We start from the raw sequence: 26,075 nt of genomic DNA, 5'->3' as shown, positions 1-26,075 counted from the left end.
CCCCGTGGGCTGTTGTCACGGGGCGCCCCCGGCCCCCGGCCCCCCTGCGGGCCCCCGTGCGCGGCACCGACCCTCGTGCGAGGCCTTTGCACGGGGCCGCGACCCCGGCCCCCTCCGCGCTCCCTGGTGCAACGCTCGACCCTCGTGCGAGGCACGACGGAGCCCACGGTGTCCCGGGGTGGGGGGGGTCCCGCGTGGGGTGGGGACACCAGCGCCCCCCCCCCCGGACGCCTGGGTCCGTGCCCAGCCCTGAGCCTGTACCGGGGGGGGTCACCCTGCCCGTCCCCCCCAGATTAACCCCGCTAATCACGTCTTAACGGTGCGGGTGGGGGAGGGGCCCTGGTCCCGGCGGGGGCGGGGGCCGGACGCCCGGCTCCGCTGCAGCCGGAGGAGGGAAGGGAAGTGCGGGGGGCGGGCGCCCGGGTTCACGCAGGGGACGAGGTCAGGAGCCGGGGCCCAGCGGGGGGGGCACAGGCGGGGGGCCCGATCCCCCGGGGTGGGGGCAGTGGGGGGGCCACTTGGGGGCAGCACTTGGGGGCCGTCGGCCGCCGCCACTTCCCCTACGGCAGGAAACCGCCGGCGTCGCCGCATCCGGGCCCCCCACCCCCCCCCCCGCCCCACACCCCCCGAGCCCCCAGCCCCCGGAGCCCGCCAGCCCCTCAAGGAGCCGGGGGGCTGCCCCGGGGGGGGGGGGGGCACAGGGGGTACCAGGCCGGGACTCGGGCGTCCGGGTGGGTCCCAGGTGCCCCGCAGCCCCGTTTTGGGGGTGCTGGGGGGTCCCCGCCGCGGGTGGGGGGAGTGAAGGGGCAGTGGGGGTGCACGGGGTGTCTGGGGGGGGCTGGGGGTGTCCGGGGACGGAGGGATGGACGCGGAGGGACAGAGGGACGTGGGGAGGAGGGGAGGGATGAGGGGAGCCCCCACTCATCCCCGCACTCGCCCCCGATCCCCCACTGACCCCCACTGACCCCTGTCCACCCCCCAGGTCCCGCCGTCGCCCCCTCCCCGAGCGAGCGCCGCTGCCGGAGCCCCCTCCCCCCGCCCCGTGTCCCCCCATTGACCCCGACCTGGGAAGGGGTGCGTGGGAAAAGGGGCGGAGTGTCCGCACGCGGGAATTCCTGGGCAGCCAATAGGGGCGCGGGGTCGGTTCCCACGCTTCCATTGACAAATCGCGGGGTGGGGGTCCCCGCTAAACCGGGGGTCCCGGCTGGGCGGGGGTGTCAGCGTTAGCAGGGGGATCCCGGGGGGTCAGAGGTTCGGTGCTAGCGGGGGGGTGTCCCAGCGGGTCAGCGCTAGCGGGGGTCCCGGGGGTCCCAGGGGGGTTCTAGGGGGTCCCTGAGGGTCCCGGGGGGGCCATGCAGTCCGACGACCTCTTCCTCCGCAAGATGCGGGGCCCCTCGGCCCGGGTCCCCCCCTCCCCCGGCCCCCCCAGTGGGGGGGGGGGGGGGCGGGGGGTCCCCTCGCCGCCCCCCTCTCCGGGGGGGGCCGCTGCCTTGCAGCGCAGCAGCAGCGAGGCGGCCCTGGGGGGGGCCCCGGGGGAGGGGCCGGGGGTCGCTCCCCGCGCCCGGGCACACAGCCACGAGGGGGCGGGGGGGGGGGGCAGCCCCACGTCCCCCCGCTTCCATGACCCCCTGCTGCTGCTGGGGCTGGGGGCCGGGGGGGAGGAGGACGGGGGGGGCCCCGATTTCTTCCCCCGCCCCCCCTGGGGCCCCCACGTCGCCCACTACGACGTGCAGAGCACCCTCTTGGACCCGGCCGAGGCCCCCCCCGCCCCCCCCGGCCCCACCTCGGGGGCCTCGGCTGCCCACCTGGAGCCCGAGGAGCCCCCCGAGACCGGGGGGGGCCCCCCCGATGCCGACGCGCTGGTGCTGAGCTGCCCCCGCTTCTGCTGCGAGACGGGGGGGGAGCAGGAGCCGGGGCTGGTGCCCCCCCGGGGCCCCCCCGGGCCCGGCCACCTCCCGAACGCGGCCGTGGCCGTGCTGGAGGAGCCCCCGGCCGGCTCCCGGCCCCCCCACCCCATCGAGCACAGCGACGCCGGCGCCGACTACTACCGCAAGTACTTCTACGGCAAAGGTGAGCCGGGGGGGCCACGGGGGGGGCAGGGGGGGCCACGGGGGGCGGGGCATTGCACGGGGCTGTGGGACGTCGCGTGTGGCCGTGGGGCGTTGCACGGGGACGCGGGACGTTGCACGTGGCTGTGGAAAGTTGCGCGAGGCCATGGGACATTGCGCGATCTGTGGGACGTTGCACGTGGCCGTGGGACGTTGCACGTGGCCGTGGGTTGTTGCACGAGGCTGTGGGGCATTGCACATGGCCATGGGAGGTCGCAAGTGGCCATGGGGTGTTGCACGTGGCCGTGGTTTGTTGCACGAGGCCGTGGGACGTTGCACGTGGCCATACGATGTTGCACGAGGCCGCGGGGTGTTGCACAAGGACACTGGATGTTGCACGAGGCCGTGGGACGTTGCACGTGGCTGTGGACGTCGCCCGAGGCTGCAGCACATCGCACGTCCCCATGTGACGTGGGGGCTGTGTGGGGCCGTGGGGGGCTGTGGGGGGAGGGGGTCCCGGTACCCCCCCAACCCCCGCCCCCCCAGAGCACCAGAACTTCCTGGGGGAGGACGCGCGGCTGGGGCCGGTGGCCGTGTCCCTGCGGCGGGAGGAGAAGGAGGGACCCCAGCCCCAGGTCCTGCATCGCATCATCCTGCGCACCAGCCAGGTGGGGCGGGGGGTCAGGGGGCTGGGGCGGACCGGGGGGCTGGGAGGAGCTGGGGGCTTCGGGGGCTGGGGAGAGTCAGGGGTCGGGGGTTGCAGGAGGTCGGAGGGGCCGGGGGCCTGGGGGGTCAGGGTGGGCAGGGGGTGCAGGAGGGCTGGGGACCCTTGGGTGGCTGAGGGGGTTGGGAGGGGTCAGGGGGGTCCCAGAAAGGCCTTGGGGGGGATCCCCAGGGGCTCCTTGGGGGGCAGCAGGGGATGGGGGTCCATGGGGGTGCCGGGAGCAGCCCCGAGGGGCCGGGGGTGATGCGGGGGTGCTGGGGAGGGTCCCCCCAAGCCTGACACCCCCCCCCCATCCAGCTGCGGACGCTGCGGGGCTCGGTGCTGGAGGAGGCACTGCCCCCCGGTGCTCGCCCCCCCGGGGCGCGGGGGGTCCCCCCAAAAAAGCTGCTGGAGCTGGTGCTGCCGGGGCTGGGGGTGCAGGGGCTGCGCCTGGCCTCCCCCTCCCCCGCCGTGCCCGAGACCCTCCTCAAGCTGGACGAGCAGGGGGTGAGCGGGGGAGGGTGCACGGGGGGCGCGGGCAGGAGGGCGGGGCTTGCACAAGGGGCGGGGGTGGGTGGGAGGGGCTTGCACCAGGGCTGGGGCTTGCGGGAGGGCGGGGCTTGCACAAGGGTGGGCCTTGCACGGGGACGGAGCCTGTATTGCCCCGGCACCGAGGCTCACACGAGGACGGGGCTCACACGGGGATGGGGTTTGCACGAGGACGGGGCTTGCATCGAACCAGGGCAGGCTCTTGCACGAGGGCAGGGCTTGCACGAGAACCATGCTTGCACCAGAGCTGGGGTTTGCACGAGGACGGGCCTTGCACGGGGATGGTGTTTGCACGAGGACGGGGCTTGCACGAGGACGGGGCTTGCACGAGGACAAGGCTTGCACTGACCCAGAGCTGGCCCTTGCACGAGGGCAGGGCGTGCAGCGGGCGGGGGGCCGGCGTGCGAGGGCGGGCGGGGGGCGCACGTGCGAGCCCCCGTGCGAGGTGCCCCCCCCCCCAGCTGAGCTTCCAGCGCAAGGTGGGGGTGCTCTACTGCCGGGGGGGCCAGGCCTCGGAGGAGGAGATGTACAACAACGAGGGCGCGGGGCCGGCCTTCGCCCAGTTCCTGGGGCTGCTGGGCACCCGCGTGCGCCTGCGCGGCTTCCCCCACTACCGCGCCCAGCTCGACACCCAGAGTGAGCGGGGGGACACGCGGGGGGACACGGGGACAGGGGGGGACACGGGGACATGGAGAGGGATGGGGACGTGGGGGCTTGGGGATGGGGACATGCACAGGGACAGGGGTGGGGACATGGGGGACACAGAGACATGGGGGACACGGGGACATGGAGAGGGATGGGGACATGCACAGGGACAGGGGTGGGGACATGAGAACATGGGGGACACAGGGACATGGGGGACATGGGGACATGGGGGACATAGGGACATGGAGAGGGATGGAGACATGGGGACTTGGGGACGGGGACATGCACAGGGACAGGGGTGGGGACATGGGGACATGGGGGACATAGGGACATGGAGAGGGATGGAGACATGGGGACTTGGGGACGGGGACATGCACTGGGACAGGGGTGGGGACATGAGAACATGGGGGACACAGGGACATGGGGGACATGGGGACATGGAGAGGGATGGGGACGTGGGGGCTTGGGGATGGGGACATGCACAGGGACAGGGGTGGGGACATGGGGGGACACAGAGACATGGGGGACACGGGGACATGGAGAGGGATGGGGACATGGGGTCTCGGGGATGGGGACATGCAGTGGGACAGGGGTGGGGACATGAGAACATGGGGGGACACAGGGACATGGGGGACATGGGGACATGGGGGACACGGGGACATGGAGAGGGATGGGGACGTGGGGGCTCGGGGATGGGGACATGCACTGGGACAGGGGTGGGGACACGGGGACATGGGGACATGGAGAGGGATGGCGACATGGGGACTTGGGGACAGGGACATGCACTGGGACAGGGGTGGGGACATGGGGGACACAGAGACATGGGGGACACGGGGACATGGAGAGGGACGGGGACATGGGGGCTCGGGGATGGGGACTTGCACAGGGACAGGGGTGGGGACACGGGGACATGGGGGACACGGGGACATGGAGAGGGATGGGGACATGGGGGCTTGGGGACGGGGACATGCACTGGGACAGGGGTGGGGACATGAGAACATGGGGGGACACAGGGACATGGGGGACATGGGGACATGGAGAGGGACGGGGACATGATACAGGGATGGGAACATGCACAGGGACAGGGGTGGGGATGTGGGGACTTGGGGGACATGGGGCAGGGATGGGGACATGGGGATGGGGACATGCACTGGGACAGGGGTGCGGAAACGGGGACATGGGGGACATGGGGACATGGAGAGGGATGGGGACATGGGGACTTGGGGACGGGGACATGCACTGGGACAGGGGTGGGGACATGGGGGACACAGAGACATGGGGGACACGGGGACATGGAGAGGGATGGGGACATGGGGGCTCGGGGATGGGGACTTGCACAGGGACAGGGGGTGGGGACATGGGGGACATGGGGACATGGAGAGGGATGGGGACATGGGGTCTCGGGGATGGGGACATGCACTGGGACAGGGGTGGGGACACGGGGACACGGGGGACACGGGGACATGGGGGACATGGGGACATGGGGGACATAGGGACATGGAGAGGGATGGGGACGTGGGGGCTTGGGGATGGGGACATGCACTGGGACAGGGGTGGGGATGTGGGGACACAGGGGACACGGGGACATGGAGAGGGATGGGGACATGGGGGCTCGGGGATGGGGACATGCACTGGGACAGGGGTGGGGACATGAGAACATGGGGGGACACAGGGACATGGGGGACACGGGGACATGGAGAGGGATGGGGACATGATACAGGGATGGGAACATGCACAGGGACAGGGGTGGGGATGTGGGGACTTGGGGGACATGGGGCAGGGATGGGGACATGGGGATGGGGACATGCACTGGGACAGGGGTGCGCAAACGGGGACATGGCGGACATGGGGACATGGAGAGGGATGGGGACATGGGGACTTGGGGACGGGGACATGCACTGGGACAGGGGTGGGGACATGGGGGGACACAGAGACATGGAGAGGGACGGGGACATGGGGGCTTGGGGACGGGGACATGCACAGGGACAGGGGAGGGGACGTGGGGATGGGGCCAGGAACAGGGGGACTGGGGATGGGGATGCAGGGGTGGGGACGTGGGGGACACGGGGGCGGGGCGCGGTGCGGGGGTGCAGGCTGTCCCCCCCCAGCTGACTCCACGGGGACCCACTCCCTGTACACGACCTACCACGGCTACGAGGTGATGTTCCACGTCAGCACCATGCTGCCCTTCACCCCTAGCAACCCCCAGCAGGTCCGGGGGGCCGGGGGGTCCGGGGGTCCCGGGGGCCAGGGGGCATCATGGGGTCCCTGGGGGTCCCCCCCGATGCTGCCCTTCACCCCCATTAACTGGCAGCAGGTCCAGGGGGGGCTGGGGGAATCCTGGGGGGGTCCTGGAGGCAGCTGGGGGGGGTCTCAGGGGTCTTGGGGGGGGGGGTCCTGGAAGGCTAGCTGAGGGGACCCAAGGGTTTGGGGGTCCTGGGGGCAGCTGAGAGGTCCCAGGTGGTCTGGGGGGTCGCAGGGGATTTGGGGGTTCCTGGAGGTAGCTGGGGGGATGTCCTGGGGCAGCTGGGGGGGGTCCCAGGGGTCTGGGGCAGGGGGTCCTGGGGGGTCCCAGGGGTCTGAGGGGGCCCTAGAGCAAGTGTGGGGGTCTCAGGGGGTCCTGGAGAGCCCAGAGCAGCTCCAGCCCCCACCCCGGGGGCAGTTTTGGGGTGCTGACCCCCCCTCGCCCCCCCCAGCTCCTGCGGAAGAGGCACATTGGGAACGACATCGTGACCATCGTCTTCCAGGAGCCGGGGGCTCGGCCCTTCTCCCCCCGCGCCCTCCGCTCCCACTTCCAGCACGTCTTCATCGTGGTGCGGGCCCACGAGCCCTGCACCCCCCGCACCTCCTACAGGTGGGGGGCTGGGGGGGTCCCCAAGGGCTGCTGCGGGGGTGGGGGGCTTGCACAGGGGGCTGGGGGGTCCCCAAGGGCTGCTGCGGGGGTGGGGGGCTTGCACAGGGGGGCTGGGGGGTCCCCAAGGGCTCCTGCGGGGGTGGGGGCTTGCACAGGGGGCTGGGGGGGTCCCCAAGGGCTCCTGCAGGGGTGGGGGCTTGCACAGGGGGCTGGGGGGTCCCCAAGGGTTCCTGCGGGGTGAGGGGCTTGCACAGGGGGCTGGGGGTCTCTTGCAGTCCCTGGGAGCCTCACCTGGGCTCGGGGGTCTCACACGGCGTCTGGGGGCTTGCATAGGCTCTGGGGGCTTGCATGGGGTCTGGGGGGTCTGGGGGGCTTTGCACAGGTTTGGGGGGCTTGCACAGGGGCTGGGGGTCTCACATGGGGTATGGGGGGCTTGCACAGGGGCTGGGGGCTTGCACGGGCTCTGTGGGTGCTGCACGTCCCCCGAGGGTCTCACACGTCTCCCGGGGGTCTCTCCTGCTCCCTGGGGTGTCACCGTCCCCTGGGGTCTCACCTGGGCTCTGGGGGGGCTCTGCTGGGGTCCCTGGGGGTCTCTCCTGGTCCTCGGGGGTCTCACGTGGCCCCTGGGGGTCTCTCCCGGTCCTTGAGGGTGCTGCATGGTCCCTGGGGGTCTCACATGGTCCCTGGGGGGGTCTCTCCCGCTCCCCGGGGGGCGGCGGGGGCTGCGGGGGTGCTGCCTGTCCCCCAGGGTCTCACGTGCCCCCCGGGGTCTCTCCCGCAGCGTGGCGGTGGTGCGGCCGGAGGAGACCCCCCTCTTCGGGCCGGGGCTGGCGGCGGGGCAGCGGTTCCCGGGGGGCGCGGGGCTGCGGGAGTTCCTGCTGGCCAAGGCCATCAACGGGGAGAACGCGGTGGGCCGGGGGGGGCGGCTGGGGGCCATGGCCGCCCGCACCCGCCAGCAGTACCTGCAGGAGCTGGCCCGCGCCCACGCCACCGGCCCCCCGCTCGCCGCCCCGCACCGGGGGCTGCCGGCGCTGGGGGGCCGGCGGCGAGCGGGGGCCGGGGCGGCGGCGGGGTCGCGGGGCGCTGGTGTGGGGGCGCGGGCGCGGGGAGCCCAGGGGGCCGGAGGTGCCGTGTCTGCTGGGGGTGGCGGCGGAGCGGGTGGTGGTGGCGGCCCCCCAGCCCGGGGTGCTGTTCAGCTGCGCCTGCCGGGACGTGTTAGGGTGGGCCTTCGCCGAGGGGCGCCTCGAGCTCTTCTATGGGGCGGGAGACTGGCTGGGCCTGCGCCTGCCCCACGGCGCGGCCGCCCAGGTGGTGGCCAGGCTGCAGGTGAGCGGGGGCGATGGGGGCGATGGGGCATTGCAGGGGTAGGGATGGGGGCGATGGGGGCGATGGGGCATTGCAGGGGGTAGGGATGGGGGCGATGGGGGCGATGGGGCATTGCAGGGGTAGGGATGGGGGCGATGGGGGTGATGGGGCATTGCAGGGGGTAGGGATGGGGGCGATGGGGGCGATGGGGCATTGCAGGGGGTAGGGATGGGGGCGATGGGGCATTGCAGGGGAGCAGGAAAAGAGGGGCAATGGGGCAGGGATGGGGGAGGCAATGGGGGGCAAGGGGGCATTGCAATGGGGCAGGGATGGGGGCAATGGGGCAATGGGGGGCAGCGGGGCACTGCACTGGGGTAGGGATGGGGGGCAATGGGGGTTGCAAAGGGGGGTGCAATGGGGCAGGGACAGGGGTGCAACGGGGAGCAATGGGGCAATGGGGGGCAGGGGTGGGGGTGCATGGCGGGGGGGATGCTGTGGGGCTCGGTCAGGACAGCGTCCCACGGGGCGCCCGGGGGGGTCAATGTCGGGGTCCCCCCGGGTCACCGTTGGGTTCCCACGGGGTCACGTCGGGTCACCCCATGGGGGTCCATGTCGGGGTCCCCCAGCTCAGTCTGGGGGCCCCCCCCATCCCCTCGCAGGCGGTGACGCGGGGGTGCGAGGCGCGGGAGCTGGCGCTGCCGCGGGGGGCCGGGGGTCGCCTGGGCTTCCGCGTCGACGCCGCCGGGGTGGTGACGTCCGTCACCCGCTTCTCCTTCGCCGAGACGGCGGGGCTGCGCCCCGGCACCCGCCTGCTGCGCGTCGCCCACCACCCCCTGCCCGCCCTGGCCCCCCGCCGCCTGCGCGCCCTCCTGCGCCGCCCCAAGGCCACCCTCACCCTCCTGCCCCCCGACCGCGACGGCCGGCCCCGCCGGTGGGTGGGGGACCGGGGGGCCTGGGGGGCATGGGGGTGTTGGGGGGCTAAGGGGGGATTGGGGGACATGGGGGTGTTGGGGGCCTGGGGGCATGGGGGTGTTGGGGGGCTAAGGGGGATTGGGGGCATGGGGGTGTTGGGGGCCTGGGGGGCATGGGGGTGTTGGGGGGCTAAGGGGGCATTGGGGGACATGGGGGTATTGGGGGGCCTGGGGGGATAAGGGCGGAAAAGGGGGTGAGGAGGGATTTTGGGGACGGGGGGACTGGGGGTCATGGGGGATTGAGGGATTGGGGGTGTGGGGAGGAATGGGGGCTTGGGGGGTATGGGGGGATATGGGGGGATAGGGGTGTGGGGGACTTGGGGGCATGGGGGCAATGGGGGACATGGAGGGATTGGGGGGCACGGGGGATTGGGGGTGTGTGGGGGCAGGGGGCGTGGGGGCTTGGGGGGTGGGGCAGACTTTGGGGCGATACGGGGAGGAATGGGGGGCTATGGGGGGCACTGGGCTGTGGGGGGGATGTGGGGACACGGAGGGGTGCAGGGCCATGGGGGACGAGTGGAGCCAGGACCAGGACACCCCTGTCCCCTGTCCCCTGTCCCCTGTCCCCTGTCCCCCCAGGAGCTTCTCGGAGCTGTACGCCAGGTCGCTGGAGCAGGGCCGGGGCGCGGGGGGACCACGGGGGGGACATCGGGGACATCGGGGACACCAGCGACACGGGGGACAGCGGCGACACGGGGGACAGCGGCGACAGCAGCGATGGGGGGGCCGGAGGGGAGGCGGGGGCTGCGCCCCGACACCCTGCGGCTCCTGCACTCGCTGGCGCTGGACGAGGAGAGCACCCCCTTCCCCCCCGGGGGGCCCGGCTCCTCAGGGACCCTCGAGACCCCGGCCACCCGCCCCCGGCCCGTGAGTGACCCCGGCCATGGGGAACACCCCCCATCCCCTGGGACCCCCAAACCCCCCGGGACCCCCAAATCCCCTGGGACCCTCCCATGTCCCCTGGGACCCCTAAACCCCCGGGACCCCCAAATCCCCTGGGACCCTCCCATGTCCCCTGGGACCCCTAAAACCCCCCGGGACCCCCAAATCCCCTGGGACCCCCATCCCTTGGGACCCCTAAAACCCTCCTGGGACCCCCAAATCCTCTGGGCCCCCCAAAGACCCCTGGGACCCCCCCCAAATTCCCTGGGACCCCCTTAAAACGCCTGGGACCCCTCCCATCCCCTGGGAAGCCCATGTCCCCCGTGACCCGGGCATCTCCCCCTGCCCATGACCTTGACCCCCCGTGACCCCCCGTGACCCCTGACCCCCCGACCCCCAGGCAGCCCCTGGCTGACCCGACACCCGACCTGCTGCTGCCGCACCACAGCCCCCCGCCCGGCGACCCGGTGAGCCCCCCGTGTCCCCCCGTGTCCCTGTGTCCCCCGTGTCCCCACTGACCCCCACGCCCCCAGGGAGCCCCCCGGACGCCAGCGGCCCCGCGGCCCCCCGAGCCCGGAGCCCCCTGGCCCCGTCGCTGCGGCACTCGCTGGGCAGGCGTGAGTGGCCCCGGCCCCTGTCCCCTCCTGTCCCCCCTCCGCCCCCTCTCCCCATCCCATGTCCCCGTCCTGCATCGCTCGGTGTCCCCTGTCCCCTGGGGGGGTCCCCTGGCCCCTCTGGGTCCCCCCCCCCCCCGGCGATGTCCCTTGTCCCATGGGGGGGGTGCCCCATCCCGTGTCCCATGTCCTATGGGGGTGACCCCTACTCCCTGGGGGTGGCCCCATCCCACGGGCCAGCCCCTATCCCGTGTCCCCTGTCCTGTGGGGGTGTCCCTGTCCCCTGGGGATGTCCCCACCCCATGTCCTGTGTACCATGGGGGTCCCCCCCGTCCCCCGGGGGTGCCCATGCCCCGTGTCCCATGTCCCCTGGGGCTGTCCCCCACGCCATGTCCCCTGCGGGTGTCCCTGTCCCCTGGGGCTGTCCCCCACCCCTTGTCCCCTGCGGGTGTCCCTGTCCCCTGCGGGTGTCCCCCGCCCCATATCCTGTGTCCCCTGCGGGTGCCCCCCCGTCCCCTGAGGGTGTCCCCATCCATGTCCCATGGGGGTGTCCCCGTCCCCTGGGGGTCCCCCTGTCCCCTGGGGGTGCCCATGTCCCCACGTCCCCTGTCCCTGAAGGTCCCCCTCCTTCCCATGTCCCCTGTCCCATGGGGTGTCCCCATCCCGTGGCCCGTGGCCCCTGGGAGTGCCCCCATCCCCCGGGGGTCCCCCCACCCCACGGGTGCCCCCCACCCCGCAGTGCTGTCGGGGCCGGGGAGCCCCAGGAGGAGGAGTGGGAAACCATCGCCCGCCTGGCCACCGCCTGCAGCGGCATCCTGGAGGCGCTGGCACGGGGGGTGAGCGGGGGGCCGGGGGTGGGGGGCTGGGGGGCTAGGATGTGGGGGGTGGGGGGCTTGGGGGCTGGCGGGATCTTGAGGGGCTGGGGAGGGGTGGGGGCTGGGGAGGCTCGGGAAGCGGGGGGAGGGGTGTCAGGGTCCCCCATGGGGTCTCACCTCCCCCCCCAGGGCAGCAGCTCCCGGAGCCCCCAGCGCTGGGGCCCAGCAGACCCTGAGCCAGGCGGCCCCAGAGGATGAGTAAGGGGGGAGACGGGGGGGCTCAGGGAGGGGCTTGGGGGTGCAGGGGGCTGGGGGGGGGCTGGGGGTGTCGGGAGAGGGGCTGGGGGGATGCAGGGGGGCTGGGGTGGCTCGGGGAAGGGCTGGGGGAGCAGAGGGGGCTGGGGGGACAGAGGGGGCTGGGGGGGACTGGAGGGGACGGGGGGGCTGGGGGACAGAGGGGGCTGGGGGGACTGGAGGGGACGGGGGGGGGCTGGGGGGACAGAGGGGGCTGGGGGGGACTGGAGGGGACAGGGGGGCTGGGGGGACAGAGGGGGCTGGGGGTCCAGGCATGGTCCCACCCTGTCCCCCCAGGTCCCGCAGCCTCTCGGAGAAGGTGGCGCAGCTGGAGGCGATGCTGAAGCGGCTGCAGGAGGATCTGCAGGAGGTGGGGGGCACCGGGGGCTGTGGGACACCATGGGGGGCCATGGGGCTGGGGGGGGCTGTGGGGCACTGGAGGAGCCATGGGGTGCCGTGGGGCTGATCCGTGGGGCACCATGGGGTGCTGTGGGGCTCTGTGGGGCTGATGCGTGGGTCTTCGTGGGGCTCTGCGGGGCACCGTGGGGCTCTGTGGGGCACTGTGGGGTGCTGTGTGTCTCCATGGGGCAGTGGCAGGAGCAGGAGGCACAGGTGCAGCTGTGGGCAGAGGGGTGGGGGGCACTGTGGGGTGCCGTGGGGCTCCATGGGACACCGTGGGGTGCCGTGGGTATCTGCGGGGCTGGGGCACGGGGCTCCATGGGGCAGGAGGTGCAGGAGCGGCTGCGGGCTGAGGCGTGGGGGACTCTGTGGGGTGCCGTGGGGCACTGTGGGGCTGATGCAGGGGTCTCCGTGGGGCTGAGGTGTGGGTCTCCGTGGGGCAGGAGCAGGAGGCGCAGCAGCGGCTGCGGGCCGAGGTGCGGACGCTGCAACGCAGCAACCGGCGGCTGCAGCAGGAGCAGGAGGACGCGGCCGCGCAGCTCAGCCGGGTGACGCGGCTGCTGCAGCCCCCCCCGGGGACCCCCCCGGAGTCCTAGGGACCCCCGGGACCCCCGGGACCCCCCCCCAGATCCCCCCGGGGACCCCCAACCACCCCCGGGGGCCGCGGGCGGCATCCTCGCACGTGGAGCACACGCACGTGGCACAGCCGGCCGTGCACGCGCCGCGCGCCCCGTGCACGCTCACCCCCCGTGCACGCGCATCCTGCGCACCCCGTGCACGCTCACGCCCCGTGCACACCCCACGCACGCTCACGCCCCGTGCGCGCTCGCGCCGTGCCGACACCGTGCGCACTCACACCTCCTGCACGCTCGGGGCCTGTGCACGCTCGCCTGCTGCACGCCGGCAGCGCACTCACTGTGCGTGCACCGCGCACGCTCGCACCTCAGCCGTGCCGGCCGTGCACCCCCCCGCACACTCACTCAGCCCGTGCACACTCACCCCGTGCACACTCACTCACCCCGTGCACCCCCCTGCACACTCACTCAGCCTGTGCACACTCACCCTGTGCACACTCACCCTGTGCACACTCACTGACCCTGTGCACACTCACTCTGTGCACACTCACTCAGCCCGTGCACCCCCCCGCACACTCACTCAGCCCGTGCACACTCACTCACCCCGTGCACACTCACCCTGTGCACACTCACTGACCCTGTGCACACTCACTCCGTGCACACTCACTCAGCCCGTGCACACTCAGCCCGTGCACACTCACTCTGTGCACACTCACTCACCCTGTGCACACTCACTGACCCTGTGCACACTCACTGACCCTGTGCACACTCACTCACCCCGTGCACACTCACTCACCCCGTGCACGCACACTCAGCCCGTGCACACTCACCTCATGCACACTCACTCACCCCGTGCACGCTCACTCACCCTGTGCACGCTCAGCCCGTGCACACTCACTCCATGCACACTCACTCACCCCGTGCACGCACACTCAGCCCGTGCACACTCACCTCATGCACGCTCACTCACCCTGTGCACGCTCAGCCCGTGCACACTCACCTCATGCACACTCACTCACCCCGTGCACGCTCACTCACCCTGTGCACGCTCAGCCCGTGCACACTCACTCCATGCACACTCACTCACCCCGTGCACGCACACTCAGCCCGTGCACACTCACCTCATGCACACTCACTCACCCCGTGCACACTCACCCTGTGCACGCTCACTCAGCCCGTGCACGCTCAGCCCCCGCCCCCCACTAACTGTGAAACCGAAGCTGTGACGCCCCCCGCCCCCGCCCCCGCGTGACACTGGAGCCCCACCGGGGAGGGGACGCGCTGGGGACCCCCCGGCCCCCCAATAAAGCCTCGGCCTTGGCAGCCCCAGCCTCAGCCTGCCATTGGGGGGACCCTATAGCCAGAGAGCCCCGTCCCCGCTCCCTATAGCCCACCCCATCCCCTATAGCCCATTGCCGTGTCCCCTATAGCTCCTCCATTCCCTATAGCCCCCCATCCCCTATAGCCCAGTGCCACATCCCCACAGCCCCCCATCCCTTATAGCACATTGCCACATCCCCTATAGCTCCCTATCCCCTATAGGTCCCCTATCCCTTACAACCCATCCCTATCCCCTATAGCCCATCCCCTAGAGCTGCTCCCTATCCCCTATAGCCTATTCCCTCATCCCCTATAGCTCTCCATCCCCTATAGCTCCCCCATCCCCTATAGCCCATCCCCTAGAGCTCCCTATCCCCTAGAGCTCATCCCCTATAGCTGCTCCCCCATCCCCTATAGCCTATTCCCTCATCCCCTATAGCTCCCCGTCCCCTATAGCTCCCTGTCCCCTATAGCTCCCCATGCCCTATAGCTCCCCATGCCCTATAGTTCCCCGTCCCCTACAGCTCCCCATCCCCTACAGCTCCCCATCCCCTATAGCTCCCCATGCCCTATAGCTCCCCATGCCCTAGTTCCCCATCCCCTATAGCTCCCCGTCCCCTATAGCTCCCCATGCCCTATAGCTCCCCGTCCCCTATAGCTCCCCATCCCCTATAGCTCCCCGTCCCCTATAGCTCCCCATGCCCTATAGTTCCCCATGCCCTATAGCTCCCCGTCCCCTATAGCTCTCCGTCCCCTACAGCTCCCCATCCCCTATAGCTCCCCGTCCCCTATAGTTCCCCGTCCCCTATAGCTCCCCATCCCCTACAGCTCCCCGTCCCCTATAGCTCCAGCACCCATCCGCATCCACACATAAAATCTCCTTTATTGCTGCCGGGTGCCAGCGGCCGCCGGGGGGGTCCCGGGGGGGGCCCGGGGGGGTCCCGGGGGGCCGGGGGCCGGGGTCCCTCAGGCGATGCGACAGGTCTCCCTGCGGGCGAACCTGCGGCGCCGCTGGTCGAGGCCGCGCTCCAGGCGGGCGTCCTCCTCCTGCGCCCTGCGGGGAGGGGGTGAGGGGGGGCCGCACCCCCAGGACCCCCCAAATCTTCCCCCCCCCGCGCCCCCCCCCAGACCCCGCTCACGTCCGCTCGCGCCAGTCCAGGTCCCGCACCAGCTGGTCCCGCTGGTTCACCAGTGACACCAGTTCCTCCAGTAGCAGCTGCTCCCGCTGGCGCTGGGCTGAGGACTTCAGCCAGTCTGGGGGGCACAAGGGGGGAGGGTGAGGGGGGGGGGCCCAAAGCCCGGGGGGTCCCCAAAGCCCGGGGGGTCCCCAAAGCCAGGCTGCCCCAAACCTGGGGGGCCCCAAAGCTCAGCAGGTCCCCAAAGCCCAGCTGTCCCCAAAGCAGGGGGTCCCCCCACCCAGGGGGTGCCTAAACCAAGGGGTCCCCAAAGCTGGGGGTCCCCAAATGCCAGGAGGGTCCCCCACACCCAGGGGGTCCCCAAAACCAGGCCATCCCCAAACCAGGGGGTCCCCAAAGCCCAGCTGTCCCCAAGCCAAGGGGTCCCCAAGACCAGGGGGTCCCCAAAGCCCAGTTGTCCCCAGACCAGGGGGTCCCCAAGCCCGGTGAGGTTCCCCAAAGCCAGCCTGTCCCCAAAGCAGGGGGTCCCCAAAGCCAGGCTGCCCCAAACCCAGGGGTCCCTGAGCCCAGGAGGGTCCCCAAGGCCCAGTTGTCCCCAGCCACGGTGTGTCCCCAGCCCAGGGGTCCCCCCTCCCGTGTCCCCCCCCGTGTCCCCCACCCACCCTCTATGGCCAGCATCGCCCGCAGCTCCCGGCTCAGCAGCTCGAACCGACGCTCCAGGTCCTGCTCCTCTGCCCTGCGGGGGGGGGGACACGGACGACACACGGGGACGTCACCAGGGCTGTGTGCCCCCCCCCGGGACAGGGACATGGGACCCCCCGGGACCCCCCCGTGTCCCCTCACAGCAGCTGGAGCTGGTCCTGCCGCCGCAGCAGCGCGTTCTTCTGGTTGACCAGCGAGAACCATTCCTGGATCAGCTGCTCCTCCCGGGGGGGGTCAGCGCCTGGGGACACGGGGACGTGGGGACACGGGGGGGACACGGGGGACATGGGGACACGGGGACGTGGGGACACGGGGGGACACAGGGGACATGGGAGACACACAGAGGAGATGGGGGCATGGGGACACGGGGACATGGGAGACACACAGGGGGACATGGGGGGCATGGGGATGTGGGGACATGGGGGGCATGGGGACACGGGGACATGGAGGACATGGGGACATGGGGGCATGGGGACACGTGGGGACACAGGGGTACATGGGGGCATGGGGACATGGGGACACAGGGGGACACAGGGGGACATGGGGGCATGGGGACACGGGGACATGGGGACATGGGGACACAGGGGGACATGGGAGACACACAGAGGGAGATGGGGGCATGGGGATGTGGGGACATGGGAGACACAGGGGGACATGGGGGCATGGGGATGTGGGGACATGGGGGCATGGGGACGTGGGGACATGGGGGCATGGGGACGTGGGGACATGGGAGACACAGGGGGACATGGGGAGCATGGGGATGTGGGGACATGGAGGACACAGGGACACAGGGGGGCATGGGGACACGGGGACATGGGGGACATAGAGGACATGGGGGGACACAGGGACATGGGGACACGGGGTCATGGGGGACACAGGGACATGTGGGACATGGGGGAGACACGTGGGGACATGGGGATACAGTGCCCCACCAGTGCCGTGTCCCCGAGCCCCCTCCCCATGTCCCCTGCCAGGTGCCAGCTCTGTGTCCCCCCACCCAAAGTCCCTTTGCCGTGTCCCCACACCATGTCCCCATCCCTGTGTCCCCTGTTGGGTGCCATGCCCTTGTCCCCGTGTTCCCGTGTCCCCACGTCCCCACACCATGTCCCCAGTGAGGTCCCCATGTCCCCTCATCCCCAGTGGGGTCCATGTGTCCCCATGTCCACAGTGGGGTCCGCATGTCCCCATGTCCCCACACCATGTCCCCAGTGAGGTCCCTGTGCTCCCAGTGAGGTCCCCGTGTCCCCGGTGCGGTCCCTGCGTCCCCATATTCCCAGGGGGGGCCCCGGGCCCCCTTGTCCCCGCTGAGGTCCCCATGTCCCCAGTGGGGTCCCCGCGTCCCCTTGTCCCCGCTGAGGTCCCCATGTCCCCAGTGAGGTCCCCATGTCCCCAGTGGGGTCCCCGCGTCCCCTTGTCCCCGCTGAGGTCCCCATGTCCCCAGTGGGGTCCCCGCGTCCCTTGTCCCCGCTGAGGTCCCCATGTCCCCAGTGGGGTCCCCGCGTCCCCTTGTCCCCGCTGAGGTCCCCATGTCCCCACACCATGTCCCCAGTGAGGTCCCTGTGCTCCCAGTGAGGTCCCTGTGTCCCCGGTGCGGTCCCTGCGTCCCCATATCCCCAGTGGGGTCCCCGTGTCCCCTTGTCCCCGCTGAGGTCCCCATGTCCCCAGTGGGGTCCCCGCGTCCCCTTGTCCCCGCTGAGGTCCCCATGCCCCCAGTGAGGTCCCCATGTCCCCAGTGGGGTCCCCGCGTCCCCTTGTCCCCGCTGAGGTCCCCATGTCCCCAGTGAGGTCCCCATGTCCCCAGTGGGGTCCCGTGTCCCCTTGTCCCTGCTGAGGTCCCCATGTCCCCAGTGAGGTCCCCGTGTCCCCAGTGAGGTCCCCGTGTCCCCTTGTCCCTGCTGAGGTCCCCATGTCCCCAGTGAGGTCCCCGTGTCCCCAGTGGGGTCCCCGCGTCCCCTTGTCCCCGCTGAGGTCCCCATGTCCCCAGTGGGGTCCCCGCGTCCCCTTGTCCCCGCTGAGGTCCCCATGCCCCCAGTGAGGTCCCCATGTCCCCAGTGGGGTCCCCGCGTCCCCTTGTCCCCGCTGAGGTCCCCATGTCCCCAGTGAGGTCCCCATGTCCCCAGTGGGGTCCCCGTGTCCCCTTGTCCCTGCTGAGGTCCCCATGTCCCCAGTGAGGTCCCCGTGTCCCCAGTGAGGTCCCCGTGTCCCCTTGTCCCTGCTGAGGTCCCCATGTCCCCAGTGAGGTCCCCGTGTCCCCAGTGGGGTCCCCGCGTCCCCTTGTCCCCGCTGAGGTCCCCATGTCCCCAGTGGGGTCCCCGTCCCCTTGTCCCCGCTGAGGTCCCCATGTCCCCAGTGGGGTCCCCGTGTCCCCAGTGGGGTCCCCGTGTCCCCGTACCCGACTGCATGAGGCCGCGCAGCTCCCGCTCCAGGGTGACAGCCCGGGCGTCCACCCGCGCCTGCTCCCGCTCCAGCGCCTCCAGCTCCGCCACCACGAACTGGCCGGTGTCACGCAGCCGCTGCCACCGGCGGGACATGACACGTCCCCAGTGTCCCCCACTGCCCCCCCACAGCCCCGCAGCCACTGCCACCAGCGGGAAATGACCCGTCCCCAGTGTCCCCACTGTCCCCCAGGGTCCCCACGGCCCCAGCGTCCCCCCCGACGGCCCCGCAGCCGCTGCCACCAACCCGCCACGGACACGTCCCTGATGTCCCCAATGTCCCCCCCGGCTCTTTGAGCCCCCACCCCGCAGCTGCTGCCACCAGCAGGGCACAGACACGTCCCTGCTGTCCCCTCATCCTGCTCTGTGTCCCCCCATCCCACCCCTGTCCCCGTCCCACCCTGCGTGTCCCCGTCCCTCCTGTGTCCCCATCCCCGTGTCCCTGTCCCACCCCATCCCACCCGGGTCCCCACCTTGTTCCCCGTCCCCCCCGTGTCCCCACCCCGTGTCCCCAACTTGTCCGGTGTGTGTCCCCCCATGTCCCCTTACCGGTGTCTCCTCCTCCGGGGAGCTGGGCTCTGGTGGGGCGTCTGCATGGGGGGGGTGGGGACAAGGGGGGGGACAAGGGGGTGGCCCCGCGTTCAGCCGCGGGAGGGGCCGGAGCTGCCCCAGCCCGGGGGGGGGCACATGGCCGTGACCCCCCCTTGTCCCCCCCCTTGTCCCCACACTCACCGGGGGGGGGCTGGGCTGGGGGGGCCGCGGGGGGGCTCCCGACGTCCCCATCACCCTGGGGAGAGAGCGGGGGGTTAGGGACCCCTACACTGGGGGGGCCCCCAGCAATAACGGGGGGGAGCAACATTAGGGCAGACCCTACAATAACAAGGTGCCCTGGGGTCTCCCGGGGGGTCTCGGGGCGGGGGGTGTCTCACCGTGGGGGTCCCCGCGCCGCCCCAAGCGCCGTCTCCGCAGCAGGTCGGCGTCGCGCAGGTGGGCGAGGGTCTTGGTGCGGGGGGCACGGGGCGGGGAGCGACCCCCGGGGGGGCGGCCCCTCCCCCCGGGCTGGCACGGGCGGGGGGCCGCCAGCGTCCCCGGAGGGGCCGGGCCCCGCGTCCTCGGCTGCTGCCCCTGCAGCCCCCAGCCGCAGCCCCGCTGCCCCCCAGCTGCTGGGGGGCTGGGGCCCCTCCGGGATGCTGCCAAGCTGGGGCTCCGGGGGTCTGGGGGCCCCCGTTGACAGCGCCAAGCTGGGGGCCCGGGGGTCCGGGGGGACCCACATTGACAGCGCCAAGCTGGGGGTCCGGGGGGACCCTCATCGGTGGTGCCGAGCTGGGGGTCCGAGGGGGGCCCCCCCTCAGTGATGCTGAGCTGTGGGTCCGGGGGTGTCCGTGGGGTCCCCCTCGATGGAACCAAGCTCCGGGTCTGGGGGTGTCCGTGGGGGCCCCCATCAGTGGTGCTGAGCTGGGGATCCAAGGGGAACCCCCGCGACAGCACCGAGCTGGGGGTCCGTGGGGGTCCGTGGGGCCCCCCTCAATGGAGACAAGCTGGGGGTCTGAGGGGCCCCCCTCGACGGTGCTGCGCCGGGGGTCCGGGGGGTCTGGGGGCCCCCTGCCCAGTGCCAAGCTGGGGGTCTGGGGGCATCCGTGGGGGCCCCCCCTCAGTGGAGCCAAGCTGGGGGTCTGAGGGGGACCCCACCTCAATGGGGCCAAGCTGTGGGTCCGGGGGTGTCCATGGGGCCCCCCCATTAGCAGTGCTGAGCTGGGGGGCTGAGGGGTTCTCCCCCTCGACGGTGCTGAGCTGGGGGTCCGGGGGGCTCCGGGGGGGCCCCCCGTTAGCGGTGCTGAGCTGGAGGTCTGGAGAGGGCCCCCCCTGGCCGGTGCCAGGCTGGGGGTCTGGGGGTGTCCCTTGGGGTCCCCCATCAGCGGGGCCGAGCTGGGGGTCTGGGGGTGTCCCCCCCTGGCCGGGGCCGGGGGCCCCGGGGGGCTGCAGGCGGGCCCGCACCTGGCTGAGGTAGGTCATCACCCCCAGCCTGTCCGGTGCCGGCGGCAGCACCAGGTCAGCCGGGTCCAGCAGCCGCGGGACGCCCAGCGCCGAGAAGGCGTCGAAGGCCTGGGGGAAGGGGGCTGGGTGGGGGACCCCGGCATCCGGGCACCCCCCATCCCACGGGGGACCCCACCCTGCCCCCACTCACCAGCTTGTTGTTGCCCCTGATGTCGAGGGGGTCCAGAGCCTCGTAGCCGCTGGAGGGGGGAGGACGGGGGGACCCCGGTCCCTTCAGGTGTCCCTCGGGGGTCACCAGGGTGACCCCCACCCCCCATGTCCCTAGGGTGACCCCACTGCCCCCAGGTGTCCCCCATGACCCCAAGGTGTCCCCTCCCCATGATTGCAGGGTGCCCCCGTGTCCCCAGGGTCCTCAACCCCCATCCTCCAGGGTGTCCCCTATGTCCCCAAGGTCTCCATGCCACGTCCCCAGGGTGTCCCCAGCGTCCCCCTCCCTGTCCCCATCTCCCCCCAGGGTGCCCCCACGTCCCCAGGGTGTCCCCAGCGTCCCCCTCCCTGTCCCCATGTCCCCCCTCAAGGTGGTCCCAGGATGCCCCTATGTCCCCAGGGTGTCCCCTCTATCCCCACAGCCCCCACCCCGTGTCTCCCACGTCCCCACCCTGTGTCCCCAGGGTGCCCACACGTCCCCAGGGTGTCCCCAGCGTCCCTGTCCCCATGTCCCCCTCCCGGGTGCCCCCACATCCCCAGGGTGTCCCCAGCGTCCCCCTCCCTGTCCCCATGTCCCCCACCAGGTGCCCCCAGGATGCCCCCACATCCCCAAGATGCCCCCCAGGTCCCCGAGGTGTCCCCAGGATGCCACGTCCCACACCCCCAGGGCGTCTCCCACGTCCCCAGGGTGCCCCGTCCCCGTGTCCCCCCCCCGCTCACAGGAGGTGGGGGCAGTGGCGGTGCAGGAGGGCGCAGAAGGCCAGGCCGCTGCGCCAGGACGTGCTGAAGTTGGTGACGCGGACGCCCCGATACCCGGCCGTGGCCGCCTGGCACCAGGCCAGCAGCTCCCCGCTGCTCCCGGGGGGGGGCTGGCGGCTGGCGTCAGCACCGCCACCCCGAGAGACCCCCAGAAATGGGGGGGACCCCTAGATCAAGCACGGGGTCCTCAATTCCCCCCCTCTTCCAACACCCTGGGGGACCCCTCACCCATGCACAGGGTCCCCAAAGTCCCCCCACCCATGCACGGGGTCCCTGAGACCCCCCCAGCACCTGGGGGGACCCCCCACCCACGCACAGGGTCCCTGAGACCCCCCCAGCCCATATGGGACCCCAGCTCACGCACGGGGTCCCTGAGCGCCCCCAGGCACGCATGAGGCCCCCAGAACACCCCCAGCACCCAGGGGGACCCCACCCATGCACAGGGTCCCCAGACCCCCCCAGCACCATGGGGGACCCCCAGCCCGTGCATGGGGTCCCTGAACGCCCCAGCACACGGGGGGACCCCTTAGCCCATACAGGACCCCCCCATGCACAGGGTGCCTGAGACCCCCCTCCCCATGCAGGGGGTCCCCAAGCCTCCCAGAGTGACCCCAGACCCCCCTGCCCCACTCACCGTGGTTATTTCCCGGGGGGCCAGGTGCCCCCAGGGCTGGGGGGGCCCCTGTGCTCCCAGTGTCGGGGGGCCCGTGGTCACTCTCCTCCGTGGGGGGCCTGGGGAGAGGAAGGTCAGGGGGCCGGGGGGGGGCCGGGGGTCCCGCTCCCCCCGCCCCCCCAGAGACCCACCTCTGCCCGGGGGGACCCCCGCTCTTCCTCCTCCTCCTCCTCCTCTGCCAGCGCCTGCAGCTCCCGGGGGGACTCTGGGACACGGCGGGGAGGGGGGGGGGGGGTGGTCAGGGCTGGACCCCCCCGGCACCCCCATGGCATTGGGGGGACCACGGGGACCAGGGTGCTTTGGGGACAAAGCAGGGACCCACCTTGGGGGGCAGGGGGGGTGCCCCCCCGCGGGCCCCCTCCCCGCTCCTCCTCCTCCTCGGGGTCGCTCTCGAAGTCCCCCAGGTCGGCCACCTCCCCCGGGCGGCTCAGCAGGCTGGCCACGCTCTGCATGTCCTCCTCCCTGGGGACACACGTGTCCCCAAGCGTCCCCAAGGGGTCCCCAACATCCTTCCCAATGTCCCTTCCAATGTCCCCAACGAGTCTCCCATGTCTCTGGTCCCCAACGAGTCCCCCTTGTCCCCAAGAGGTTCCCAGTGTCCCCTCCGACATCCCAAACGGGTCCCCAACATCCTCCCCAGTGTCCCCTCCAATGTCCCCAACAGGTCCCCCATGTCCCTGGTCCCCCACATCCCACCCTTGTCCCCCACATCCTCCCCAATGTCCCCTGCAATGTCCCCAGTGGGTCCCCCGTGTCCCCACATCCCCAATGTCCCCAGCACCCCCCCGACATCACCTATCCCCGTGTCCCCCTGCCAGTGTCCCCAATACCCCCTCACTGTCCCCAACACCCCCAGTGTCCCCAAGACCCGCAACAACCCCAACCCCTCCACGCCCCAAGACCCCCCGTCCCCCAATGTCCCCAAGATGCCCATCACCCCTTTAATGTCCCCAAGACCCCAATGTCCTCCCAACCCTCGATGTCCCCAAGACCCCTATAATGCCCCCATAATGTCCCCAGCACCCCAGCCCCTCCATGTCCCCAAGCCCCCAATGTCCCTCCAACCTCCAATGTCCCCAAGCCCCCCATGTCCCCAAGCCCCGCCACGTCCCCCCGCTCACGTGGGGTGCCCCTCGTGCAGGACGCTGGCGCTGAGGCGCAGGCGGAGGCTGGCGGCCGCCACCTTGCGCGAGCGGGGGCGCAGGGACAGGGACAGGGGGTCCCCTCCCAGCGTGGGGCCCACCAAGCGCCCCAGGTCCAGCGGTGCCCCTGCCACCACCGAGCGCCGGCCCCGCGACTCCTGCGGGGACGAGGGGGGGTCAGCCACCGCAGACCCTGGGGACCCCCATCCCCCAGGGGACCCCCAGCAGGACCCCCATAGGGACCTAAGCAGGGGACCCTGGCACCCAGGGCCACCCCCCCCCCAGGGGACCCAGGCGCCCGACGCCCCCCACTCACGTTCTCAATGAGGAAGGTCCACTCCTTGTCATCGTAGGCGGTGGCGTGGGGGTCCTGGGGGGGACGACACAGGGGGTCCCTGTGAGCACACCGGGGGGGACGACACGAGTCTGGGGCACGTGGGGGTCACTGGGGTGCAGGAGGGGACACCGCACGTGCGAGGGGACATGAGCGGGGACCCACGTCCAAGGGGACACATGCGAGGCGGGGACATGAGTGGGGAGCCTGCGGGAGGGGACATGTGGGGGGACCCCCGTGCGAGGGGACACGTGTGAGGAGATGCTTATGGGGGAAACGGAGTGGGGGGCCCCCGTGCGAGGGGATGCGAGTGGGGACCCTGGGGAGGGGACACGAGTGGGGACCCCGCAAGAGGGGACATGAGTGGGGACACCCATGTGGGAGGGACACGAGTGGGCACCTTGCGGGAGGGGACACGAGCGGGGACCCCCATGCGGGAGGGGACACGAGCGGGGACCCCCATGCGGGAGGGGACGCACCCGGTAGAGGGTGACGACGACCTCGATGTTCTCGGGGACCACCCAGACGACCATCCCCCGGTACGGGTTCTCGATGCCGGGCTGCCAGCTGTGGGGCTGCACCCTCCGTCAGCCCCCGCCCCACGGTCCCCCGTGGACCCCCCCAGACACCCCCCTGGCCCCACGGTCCCCCGTGGGCCCCCACAGACACCCCCTCGCCCCACGGTCCCCCCTGGATCCTCCCAGCCCCCCCCCCAAATCCCCCAGCCCCATGGATCCCCATGGAAGCCCCAACCCCATGGACCCCACAGGGACCCCCCCAGCCCCACGGGAGCCCCCCAGCCCCACGGGACCCCCGGACCTCCCCAGCCCACCTTGGAGCAGACGCGCCGGTTGCGCCTGGTCCAGACGACGGTGAGTTTGTCGGGCTGCCTGGGGGGGCCGGGGGGGGTCAGGCACGGGGGGGGGACCGGCCCCACGGCGGCCCCCAGCCCCACGGCGGCCCCCCCCAGCCCCACGGCAGGGCGTGGGGCAGCTCCTCTCGCCCCGTGGGCGCAAGGTGGGGCCGTGGGGCCGCCCCACAGATAACGGCGGTGGCACCCGCCCACGGCCCCGTAACGGCCCCGGGCAGCCCCTATAGGAGCTCTATAGGAGCCCTATGGCAGCCCTATAGGAGCTCTATAGGAGCCCTCTAGGACTCCTATGGCAGCCCCCATACTGACTCTCTTGCACCCCCTATAGCAGCTCCTATAGCCGCCCCATTGCACTCCTATACTGACCCCGTTGCACCCCTATAACTGCCCCATTACAGTCCCCATAGCAGCCCCTATAGCAGCCCCCAGCCCCACTGCAGCCCCCCGCCCCACGGCCCTGCCCCCCCCCCCCCCGTGAGTCACCCCACGTTGCTCAAGCGCCTGCGGGGCCGCGCCCCACGGCACCCACGGGGGGGGGCGCCCCGTGGTGCAGGAGACCCCTCCCCCCGGCCAGGGGGTGTCCCCCTCCCCACCCCCCCCGCGCAGCTGTGGGCGCCCCGGGGGGGGCAGGGCTAAGTTTAGTCCCCTGGGGGCGGGGAGGGGGAAACCGGACACCCCCGGCCGGGAGGGGATGGGGGCGGGGGACATCCTCCCCCCCCCCGGGGTCTATTTTTAGCGCCGGAGTCGCCGTTTCCCGCCCCGGCCCCATTTATGGGCATTTTTGACTCAAAACGAAACCGGTGGCAAGGCCGGGGGCGGAGCTCGGGGGGAGAGGGGCGGCGAGGACACCCCAACCCCCCAACCCCCCGGGGTCTGGCCGACCCCCGCGGGGAAGGGGCCGGGGTCCCGCGGGGACCGGCTGCCCTCAGCGACCCCCATAGGGACCCCCCATAGGGATCTCCCCAGGGACCCCCGTGTCAGCCCCATAGGGACCCCGACCCCCCCCCAGGGCCCCCACGGGACGCGGGGGGGCGCGGGGGGACGCGGGGGTCACTCACCAGCTCCTGCCGCCCTCCACCAGCAGCTCCTCCAAAGACGCCACGAACCGCACCTTGGCCGCCCGCTTCCCCGCCCGCTGCAGCCGCTTCCACACCGACCCCATGGCCCCCCCGGGACCCCCACGGGGGACACCTCACCCACGGGACACCCCGTGTCCCCCCCCCACCGTCCCCACGGGGGACACCTCACCCACGGGACCCTCCCGTGCCCCGCAGCGCTGCCGGGACGGGATCGGGTCCCGCTGCCGAGAGCTCCGGGGCCGCCCCCCCCGCCGCCCGGCCCGGCCCGGCCCGGCCCGGCCCCCCAGGTCCCGGGGCCGCCCCCCGCTGCCCCCCGCGCTGGGCGCGGCCCGGCCCCGCCCGGGCAGGAAGCCGGAGCCGGGCGGGAGGAACTTCCCTCCCCCTCCCCGGGCCATACAGCCCCGCCTTGGGCCATCCAGCCCCCCCTTGGGCCATATAGCCCCCCCCGGGCCATATATCCCCCCTCGGGCCATATAACTCGTCCTTGGGCCATATATCTGTGTCGTCGTCTCCCCAGGCCATATACACCCCCCTTGGGCCATATATCTGTCCTCCCCCAGGCCATACAACCCCCTTGGGCCATATAGACCCCCAGGTCATATACCTGTCCCCCCAGGCCATATATCCCCCCCCTTGGGCCATATAGACCTCCCTTGGGCCATATAGACCCCCTTGGCCCATATATTCCCCCCCCTTGGGCCATATATCCTCCCAGGCCATATACCCCCCTTGGGCCATATATCTGCCCCCCCGGCCATATATCCCCCT

At 72.1% G+C, this 26,075-nt stretch overlaps 2 protein-coding genes across 2 annotated transcripts; one reads left to right on the top strand and one right to left on the bottom strand.

Annotated features, from left to right (window-relative positions):
* The first annotated feature begins 1,333 nt into the window (after positions 1 to 1,333).
* Positions 1,334 to 13,963, top strand: SIPA1 (signal-induced proliferation-associated 1). The gene is given in 14 exon segments (XM_072881555.1): positions 1,334 to 2,070; positions 2,595 to 2,716; positions 3,070 to 3,258; positions 3,762 to 3,936; positions 6,054 to 6,157; positions 6,642 to 6,799; positions 7,581 to 7,874; positions 7,876 to 8,125; positions 8,764 to 9,035; positions 9,655 to 9,762; positions 11,190 to 11,408; positions 11,576 to 11,644; positions 11,978 to 12,050; positions 12,523 to 13,963. Coding segments are annotated over 14 exon segments (2,904 nt in total). The 5' UTR covers positions 1,334 to 1,352; the 3' UTR covers positions 12,676 to 13,963.
* Positions 13,964 to 14,839: 876 nt separating this feature from the next.
* On the bottom strand, positions 14,840 to 25,551 carry EHBP1L1 (EH domain binding protein 1 like 1). Its single transcript, XM_072881554.1, has 19 exons — positions 25,287 to 25,551; positions 24,190 to 24,247; positions 23,837 to 23,932; positions 23,340 to 23,393; positions 23,003 to 23,181; positions 22,204 to 22,343; positions 22,009 to 22,086; positions 21,843 to 21,940; positions 21,170 to 21,375; positions 20,433 to 20,481; positions 19,783 to 20,350; positions 19,177 to 19,246; positions 18,980 to 19,034; positions 18,797 to 18,910; positions 18,205 to 18,325; positions 15,954 to 16,053; positions 15,773 to 15,846; positions 15,114 to 15,228; positions 14,840 to 15,028 (listed from the first exon to the last, which is right to left on the bottom strand). Exons 1-19 carry the CDS (start codon positions 25,388 to 25,390, stop codon positions 14,941 to 14,943), a joined length of 2,367 nt encoding a protein of 788 aa, XP_072737655.1. The 5' UTR covers positions 25,391 to 25,551; the 3' UTR covers positions 14,840 to 14,940.
* Positions 25,552 to 26,075: the final 524 nt, after the last annotated feature.

The sequence above is a fragment of the Ciconia boyciana genome, chromosome 16 (assembly GCF_034638445.1).
Source record: "Ciconia boyciana chromosome 16, ASM3463844v1, whole genome shotgun sequence".
Classification (NCBI taxonomy): Eukaryota; Metazoa; Chordata; class Aves; order Ciconiiformes; family Ciconiidae; genus Ciconia; species Ciconia boyciana.
The sequence above is the reverse complement of the archived record's forward strand: the minus strand, read 5'-3'. Positions and strand labels throughout refer to the sequence as shown.